Genomic DNA, 9,921 nt, shown 5'->3' with positions numbered 1-9,921 from the left:
ATCTAGAGACCTCCAAGGTATCCTCAGAGGACTTTCTGCGTGGTCCATCACTCCCATTTGTTTTTAAAAAGGAAATTAAAACAGTAATTATCACATTCAGAGTTTGATGTGCAGACTTCCTCCAGGTCTCTCAGGAAGATGAAGTTGGAGTTTGTTGCCCCTGTTAACAGAAACCCTGGCAACCAGAATCCAACAGGCTGCTTCCCTCCCTGAACGTCTGACCAACGTTATCTGCTGACTTCAGATGAGTGGAAGAACAGGTCGCTTCGTTGGGAAACGCTCTGACTCCTCCATACTACTCAGGAATGCTCCAATTTCTCCTTTTAGCAAACTCTCTAAGAGAAGATGTTGCGGTTTACAGCAGAAGTGATGAAACTTTGGGAACGACCTTCATGAAAATACTCCGTCCTCTGGGAAACAATGAGCTCAGCCAACTTTAATGGAGCAAAAACTAAATGCCATTAAGGCGACAGAAAATATTTATAATTATTATTCATAACAATGAAAAATAATCATTAATTATTATGTCAGCTAATAATGAATAATTATTGAATAATTATAACAATAATAATGTCAGCTGACTACGTCGTTGTCGTTGACTACGTGACATCAGCGGCAATAGGCCGCAGCGGTCTATTCTTTATATATGCCTGTGGTTTCTTTGATAGCTGTTCATACATTTTCTGCTCTATTATTCAGCTCATAGTGGGTTCTGGTTGTGTAGTTCATGTAGTGAAAATAAAGAAACAAACCTACGGACAGAGTTGTTCGGGTTCTCCAGAGCCGAGCACCGTCACCGTCATGTAAAAGAATTAGCACTTCGCTCAGTTCACTTTCAAACTACTTTGGTAGTTGTTTGTGAAAAATAGAATAGAATAAAATAAAAAATACTTGGGTTGTTGGTAAAGAAACTAACAGACTGGTCCCGACAGGAAGGTGAAACCCATAATAGCATAGTTAGCTTACCTGATTTTCCACGGTGTTGTCCTCTTCATGGCAGACCCCTCTTTTCCATTTTAAAACTCTGCCATTGGGAGTTTTCTACAATAACTCTGACTAATCTTGAATTAATACGAGTTAGAGCAACATTTAATTTCCCTTTGGGATCAATAAAGTATGTTTGAATTGAAATGTTCCATACAGCCACCAGGCACCCAAATACATTTATTTTCAAGTTAAAATTTAACAACACAATCCAATCTCCATTTAGTTTGCCAATTTTTTTAAAAAGTCAGACAACTTATTAGGACGTGTGGTGTCATTAACCACAAATTACACTTTATTTTTCTTTAGTTTTAATTAAGTCACTTACCTTCAAGGTTTGTACATTTGTCCACAGAAAAAAATTCAAGAACTTTTTAAGCATTTTCAAGGGAAGATTTCAAACTTTCCCAGCACAGGACTTGAGACAAAAACAATACAAAGAAAGAAAATTCACCAATATTTTATTCAAATCATCACAAATATAACCAGTGTCTTTTGTAGGTTAGTGTAGATGTGAAAAACAATGGTTTATACATTTTTTGAATTAATTTTTTTCAGATTTTTGCTACTTAAAAACATGTCAAATGATTGTTTTTTTATTTAACTGTTTAGTAATTTGTTTCTAACCTAAATCTTCGGATCATGTTTTTATTTATACAAATATGTATGTGTAATTGGTATCCATGCAAACTTGGATTATATTATAGTATCTTGCATTTCTACTGTTATTAAGAGTGTAATGAATGTATGAGTAGTTCCTGTGAAAAGTCAATGTAAAAAAAAAACAATAAAAGTTGACGTAAAATGTGAAAAAGTGTCTGCATTTCATATTTTACACAGCAGGTGATTGCAGCTTTGGCGTTTATATGACTGTCACATGACATTTTATTAAAACCAGGTCCAAGGTTTCCCTCAGAAAACTTGCTAAGCCCGGTGTTTTGGCACTAGGGCAGTCATTCATCCAGCTGTCGTGTTTTTGAGTTAAAAAATGTTTAAAGTTGACAGGAAATGTGAAAATATCACTTGATAATTATGTGTTAATGAATGATTGGAAAATGAGTACCTGAACGCCAACTATAAAGTCTTAAAAATGCAAACATTTTAAAAAGACTTGAATGAATAAGCAGTGCTTAGGGGTACAAATAAAGCCTGGTGGCCCGCCAGGCTTATAGAACACTGGGGAAAACCCTGCAGGTAAGAATAGTAGTAAACTACAATTTCTTAAAAAGGAAACGTTACTTATCTGTAAAGAAAATTTTCACTAATTGGTTAAAAAGCATCCGTCCGCTCAGAATCCTTCAGTGGGCCTCAAATGGTCCCCCAGCCGCACTTTGGACACCACACATTTGAACTTTTCATAGCACAAAGATAAAAGACAAGTCGTCACTCTCTTCTACCAGGACATGTTTATTTACAGCGGCAAAATGATACGAGTCACAAGTGTTCCACAGGTACATACAGAGAAACATCGATAGTTCCCACTTCCTGCACAATTCAGCGGGGACAGTCCAGGGGACATGGGGACAGAGAGGACACATAATGTACACTGAGCTCAAACACGTCTGTTTTAACCCCGGACAGAACCGAAAGGATCGAGGAAACGAGTGGCTTCAGACTCATATTCAAATACAAAAAGAACATGTACAAACTGTATAGCCTCCAGGCACTGTGCTCCGGTATTTACAGTGATCATCAACAGGCAGCAGAACCGAACCCGATTCACAAATGCAGGTTTAATTTTTGTTTTCTTCACGGGTTGGGAGATAAAAGCTCAGAGGCGTGGAGGGGATTAATCACCGTCCGGATCCACGTCACGTCATCGTGACCCGGAAACAGAAAAACGGCTGGAACTGAAACCGAACCGGATTTCTACCCGACTGAACTCTGAATCGATTTTAGCGTCGATGAAACCAGGATGAGTCGACGGTCGTGGACTTACGGTACAGTACGTGCAGATACATTCAACAGACATACATGCAACCTGAATGTTCACGCACACACGCATGTATGCACACGCGCGCGCACACGCACACACACACGCGCACATACTCACACACATTCATATATGACAATGATGCGTTACACACCAACAGAACCAGATCTCTGTTTACTTCCAAGCTCCTACACTTTTATCAAGTAAAAATACTCAATTTCCCAGAATTCCCAGTTTAAAAACGTCACCAGGAATCTGTGGGACGGACATCAATAGAGGGGAAGATTGAAAAACAGAGAGAAGGAAAGAAAAGTAGGGAATGATTGAAGGATGGATAGGAAACAAGTAAAGGAGGGAGTTAGGACACAAGAAAGGAAAAGAGGATGGATAAATGGAAGGATAGAAAAAAGACAAGATGAACAGAAATACAGAAGAAAGGAAGGAAAAGTAGGACATGACTGATGGTTAATAGGAAACAAGTAAGGGAGGAAAGAAAAGTAGGTAATGAAGGTCAAGTAAGGAAGGATACAGGGAAGAGTGGGAGATAGGACATAAAAAAGGGAGCAAGTAAGGAAACAAGTAAGGGAGGGAGTTAGGACACAATAAAGACAAGGAAGTAAAGAATGAAGGACAAGTAAATAAAGAAAGATAGGAAGGACAGGAACAAGGGAGCTAGGAAAAAAATTAATAAAAAAGGGAGGGAAAAATAAAAAGGGGTGTAAGACAGAAGGAAATAAAGAAGGATGGGTGAGGTAGAAAACAAGTAAGGGAGATAGTTAGGATACAAGAAAGGAAAAAGGGAAGGACACAAGTAAGAAAGAAGGAAAGAAAGGAGGAACAGAGGGAGGAAAAAAGGACACAAGTAAAGGAGGGACACAAGTTAGGAGACAAGGAAGTAAAGGGAGTGGGCGACTGAAGGAATCAGGAAATTAGCAAAAGAGAAAAAGGAAGAAAACAAAGAAAGAAGACCAACTTTTAGGACAGGAAGTCTGAAAATACAAACACTTTTATCATTTTCTTATTTTCTGTCGGAACCGTGTTCCACATCTGAGTCCAGAGCGGCCGGCCGCCGCAGCGTCACCACAAACAGTCCACTCTCTCTGGCGCAAAAAGCAGCAAATCAGAAGCTGATTTCATGGAGCAAACCGCACGAAAGGGAGCAAAAAAAGGAAAGAAAAGGCACATTAATGCCGTAATTACTGCCGTGGAATCGCCTTGGGGTTCGGGTTTCCCTCAAGGGGAAGCAAATGAGCGGAAAAAGCAATATTACACCAGAACCTGAACGCAACGGGGAGAGGAAGTAAAACAAAAGCCGAGCCTTCTGCACTGTGGAAAAAAGACATCCTTTTTTTAATATATTTACATAAAAGCTCTGTAAAATATCCGTTTTTTTCACCTATGTACAACACACAACGACATCAGAGAGAGTCCCAAACAGAAAAGAGGTTTCCTTCTTTTCAAAATAAAAGCCAGATTTGGGGTATAAATGAGTGTTTCCACGCTTTGGGTCACTTTCAGATCAGAAACACTTTTTTTTTAGTGTTTAGAAACATTATTTGATTTGTTTCTACGTCTCCAAAGCATGTAAACACAGAAAATTAGAAACAAAGATGGCGGCTGTTTCACCATCCCAAAGCGCGATAAAAAACAATGAAAAGGAAATTCTGAGGAGTTTCATTAAAACAGACAGAAAATAAAATAAAATACAATCATTTAATTGGCTCCTACTGAACAAAATGCGTTCTGGATGTCAAAAAGTTTCCTTCCCGTTTCCTCTCTTCTAATTTTATTTACACGTGCCTTTCATTCGGGCATTAATATAAACAGATATAGTATTTTACTCCATTATTTTCACTTTTCCAGGCCGTTGGTCTCGTGATCCGAATGTTCTTTTGGTGGCGAGGGGAGCCGACCCCGTTCTTCTTTACCGTTACTTTATACATATCATTTTTTTTTTATTTTTACGCCTTGCTGTCGTCCGGCTTTATGTGGATGCTGTTGTCGCTGTGCACTTTGATTTCAATCGTATCCGGCTTGAGAGACTCTTTGCCATTTTCTTCCTTCAGCGGCAGCTTCCTGCAGGAAGAGAAGAGGCGGAGCGACAGGAGGAAAGGTGAGGTTCACGGCTTTTCACCGCTCAAAACCAGAAATTTAAGGATTCAGGATGGAGCGCAAACACTAAATGTGCACATAAAACAGAGTGTTTTTCATTTAAAGCCCAGGAATAATTTAGATTATTCTTTAAATGTATGAATGAGTTGCTTTATGTAAGAAAAACCAACAAAGATTGTAAATATTCCTGCTTCAAAATGAGTCGGAACGATAGGATGCAAATAAGGAAGGATGGAATGAAGGGAATAAGGACACAGGATAGGAAAGACAAAAACACCAAACTGAAAACTTTTATCATCCAGTTTTTGGTAGAAAAAGAAAGAAAAACAATAAATCGTAAATGAGTTTTAATTTATCATGTGATTAATACATTTATGATTAATTGTGAAAGGCCTAAGTAGGGACGCCTGTGCCGTACAAAAAAATAAAACAATAGAAATAAATAAATAAAATATCACAACAGAAAAGATATAAATAAAGGCAAATGAATAAAAATAAGTTTTAAAAACCGATTTAATCTGGAAAAGTAATTTATTCTAGAGAATAGGAGACACAAGTTAAAAATAAATGAAAGAAAAGATGAAAAAAAAACCCAATTATGTTTAAAATTAAGTCAAAAAATAGAAACTTAATAAAAAGTTATGGTAGAGGAAACTCAACCATAACCATGAAGAAAACATACAATTTTCAGTCAATTTAAAGGTAAACTTATTTTTCAAACACTGAAATGAATGGAAAAAATATACAAAACAAAAATTGTCAGAAATAATTTAGAATATTTAAGCGAAATGAACAAGAATAAAACACTTGGTGTAATTCATTCCTTTTCTTTTATGTGCTTCATTTCTGTTTTTACAAACAAAAACCAGAAAAAGACTGTTATATTTATTTCATTTACCATGAGAAATGTAAATGTCACTATCTGAAGTTTAAAAAATAATGAAATACTGACATGAGCTGGAAAGCCACGCAGGAAGGAAGAAGTCGCTGAAATGTGACACGTTACAGTTTGAGGATGCAAAACTAGGATGACGAAACTAAAGTAGAAATTAAAATCACCATGCTGGAAAAACGTGGCGTCATTTTTCCAGTTGTACGGTGGTGGCAGTGTCATGATGTGGGAATGTTTTACTTCACAACGTCACAAAACGGATGGAGCAATCAGATAAGAGCATAATGAGGGATAATCGATCACAAGTCAAACAGTTTAAAGGTCATTTGATGAAGTCCTGATAAACTGAATGTAAACTTCTGAATGTATTTTGGTTTATGTGAATTTACAGAAGAAAAGTTGATAATAATAATATGTTTGTGTAATAATAAGATAAAAAAAAACTACCTTCAGTTTTTGGTTTTCATCCAAAAATGGATGAAAAACTAAGAAAAATCAGTTTTTTTGTTTTTACTTCAACCATTAAGTTCAATTTAAAAGGAGCAAGAAGGAAGAAATACAGAAAAAGGAAAATAAAAGGAATAAACAAATAAGAAAGAAAGAAATAAGGGAAAAAAGAGATAAAGAAAAAGAAGAAAAGATGGAAAACAGAGAATAAAAGAAAGAAAAGAAATAAAGAAAAAAGGAGATAAAAATGAAAGACGGTGAATAAGAAAAACAAAAGAAAGAATCAAAGTAAGAAACAAGGAAAGAAGAAAAGAGAAAGTGAAGGAACAGAAAAATGACAAGAGCAAGCAAGAAAAAAAAGTAAAGACAGGAAGAAACAAAGAAAGAAAGAAGTAGAAGGAGGAAAAGCCATGATGAGGTGAATAAAGGAAACGAGGAAAAGTACAAAAGGAAGAAGAAATGAAGGACACAAGAAGATAAAAAAGGGCTTAAAGTAGAAAGGAAGGAAAGGATGAAAGATGGAACAAGGATGGAAAGAAGAAGAGGAAGAGAGGAAGTGTGATGGAGACAGTTTTAGATTCTCCAGATCTGAGACATAAAGCCTCAAACTCCATCAGGAACATTTCAGATGTTGAATTTTAACTCCAGTCATTCAGATTTAGAGGATTAATTTCCACATCGCTGTGATTAGAGAAAATCAATCCCTGATTGCTTTGGAAACACGACTGTATCTGGAAACACAATCAGGTTGATGAATTAGTTTAATATCTGGCCAGTTCTTTGGGGAAAAAGTTCTTTTAGATCAACTGAAGAAGCGAGCAGAGTTCACCTCAGGGGCGAGCTTCGACACTCCAGCTCTTCATTAATAGAAATTTGTATTTATACAAGCAGCAAATGGTTGATTTTTTTGCATCTGGGACGTTTACTGAACTGCGGGGGAGTTTCCCGGCCAACCGGATCGTGAATGTAAAACAGTGACCCGCTGAACCTAATAAGCCCAAATGTTGCCGCGGGCAGCAGGGGGTGGGGGGCTTCCCGTCGCCTGATTGGTGGATGCTGGAGCGGCTGCAGAGTGGAGCCAATTTCATGACTCATTAGCTTCATGCAAACCCAGATTGGACCTCAGATGGGGAGTTTCCTCACATCCTGGTTCCTCCTGCTTGGATGTAAATCAACACGAGATGCATCTCAGAGAGGTGTGAGGTATGAAAGTTGAAGTTGAAACTCTTCACGCACAGTTTGTGGTTTCAAAGTTGCAAGACTTTCTAAATATTTTAAAGCTGCAGCATGTAACTTTTAGAAGAAAATACGTTTTTTTATCAGTAAAGTTTGAAATAAATTTATACCACAGAAGTTTATATTTTATAACTCTACAGTTTGTGGTACGGTTCAATTTTTTTGCCTTCAAATATAAATGTAAAGCAATTTTTAAAAGTTGCAATACAGTATGTAACTTTTATAAAAATATATGTACTTTATCGGTGAAGTGTGAAATGTAAAAGCTATAAAACAGGTTGAAGTTGTAACTGTTTATTCACACAGTTTGAAGAAGTTTTTAAAACATTTTTTTAAATTTTGATTTCAAATAACCAGTTTTTTATAAAACTTCACTGTGTAACTTCTATGAAAAATATGTTGTATCAAGAAATTGTGAAATATTTAAGTTATACCACAAACGTTTGAGCAGTAACTCTTTACGCACACAGATGGCAGTACAGTTGTTTTTTTTATTTTGCTTTCAAATAACAGAACTTTTTAACTACTTTAAAGCTGAAACTTGTTAGTTTGATAAAAAGTATGTTTTTTTTATCAGTAAAATTTGAAATCGAAGTTATAGAACAGAAGTTTAAATACACAGTTTGTGGTACAGTTACATTTTTTAAATATATTTTTTTGATTTCAAAATTACCAAATGTTTAAACATTTTAACCTATGTCACTTTTGAAAATGAATTTTTTTTATTTTTTTTACATATTTGTTAAAACTGTCAACATGTTTAATATGAAACAGATAATCTGTGAAAAGATCGATCTTTTTCATTTCCTCAGTGAGCTACTATTACTATCTGAAGAAATGCACAAAAGCAGCCAGTCAGAGCCAGGAGGAGGGGCTTAACGCCGTCAATCAACCTCATGTATGTGATACTAAATGTACGAATGGTGGAGAAACAACTTGCGGTTACAGGAAAGATGTTTATCCACCACTATCAGTGGCTATGCTAACAAATTATCACTTTTTTCCGTTTATACACATTTTGAAATATATAATGGACATTTTCAAATGATTTTAATGATGCTAATGAGCTCTATGTGCAGTAAGGGTTATTCTGCTTTCTGCAGCTGCAATAACAGATAAATAAAAGTCAGATCTGTCTGCTGAGAAACCAGCTTTCACCGTTTGTCTTCTCCTGTCCTTGAGTGTAAAAGACGAGTTTTTGACCCTGGAGGTCAGAGCTGACAGTATGAAGGAGAGCTTACGCTTTAACGTGAAAGCTCTGTGTTACAGCCTTTGACCCTAAATAAACCTGACTGACTGCTTTTTACCTGAGCACTGCTTCCATAAATACCTTCTCCTCCTCAACAAATTGTTATAGGTTTAACTAAAGACAACAAACCGCTTCAGGATCCATGTTATTTAATATTTAACAAGTTTTCTACAAAGAAATATCGCAGTTCTAAAATGGTTGCGTCATTTTTTTCAATGCTCTTTTAATACCAGATGGAGACGGGATCCACTTTGTTCCTGCTGTGCTCATTACTTCAGGAAGCAGTTCAGTTGGTTTCTAGCTCAGCAAATGCAGATTAAAGCATGTGGGAGTTTCTACTTTCACAGGATTAAAGGGAAACTATCACAGCGACTCTGTCAAAGCCAGAAGGTTGATCTAATTCACACGACAATATTCTCTGAATATTACTGTAAAGATTTTTGTTTACATTGCAGCTTGGGAAGCTACACTACTTATCGATAGTATTTTCTCCTTGCTGCTCCAAATCTTGTGATTTCTGTCTTTTAAATGAGCATATTTTTATAACGTAGTGTCAGATTTTAGCGGTTGTAGGATTTGTCTTTTGTTTTGGCTAAACTCATTTAGAAGATTGTCAATGTCCTCTGAAATGTATCGATAAAACTCATCAATAAACCGTTAAAATATGAATAAGTAGCTGTCTCTGTACTCAGTGAGCACTTCCTAAAGTTAGATTACACCAAACATTAATTCCCATTGATGTAATTTGGCAGATTTAAAACTATGGGAGAAGATTACTGCCACTGGAAAAAAAAGAAGAAAATTCTGGTTTTAATCTTCTGAAATAGAAAGTGAAAGTTTTGAGAAAAAGGTCAGAATTGTGACTTTATTCTCTGAATTTAGATTTTTATTCACCCCTAGAATTATTACTTGTGATCTTAGAAGATTTAAGTCACAGTAACTCCAGTCAATTCTGAGAAAAAAAGTCAAAATTCTAAAAAAATGTTAGAATTTTGACTTTTTTTCTTAGAATTCTTACGTTTTTTTTTTGCAGAATTTAAATTTTTTTCTCTCAGATTTTTGACATTT

General features: G+C 36.0%; 1 protein-coding gene across 4 annotated transcripts in view; it reads right to left on the bottom strand.

Moving 5' to 3' along the window:
* Positions 1–2,371: 2,371 nt before the first annotated feature.
* The window catches only part of ncam2 (neural cell adhesion molecule 2), a 315,894-nt gene continuing 308,344 nt past the window's right edge, over positions 2,372–9,921 (bottom strand). For all 4 annotated transcript variants that reach the window (XM_008429298.2, XM_008429289.2, XM_008429279.2 and 1 more), the window contains one exon: positions 2,372–4,993. In XM_008429298.2, the coding sequence (XP_008427520.1) occupies positions 4,937–4,993 (57 nt within the window). In that variant the 3' untranslated portion in view covers positions 2,372–4,936. The remainder of the gene's footprint in view (positions 4,994–9,921) is intronic.

Source organism: Poecilia reticulata, linkage group LG2, assembly GCF_000633615.1.
Source record: "Poecilia reticulata strain Guanapo linkage group LG2, Guppy_female_1.0+MT, whole genome shotgun sequence".
In the NCBI taxonomy this organism is placed as follows: Eukaryota; Metazoa; Chordata; class Actinopteri; order Cyprinodontiformes; family Poeciliidae; genus Poecilia; species Poecilia reticulata.
This window is presented reverse-complemented; position numbering and strand designations above follow the sequence as displayed.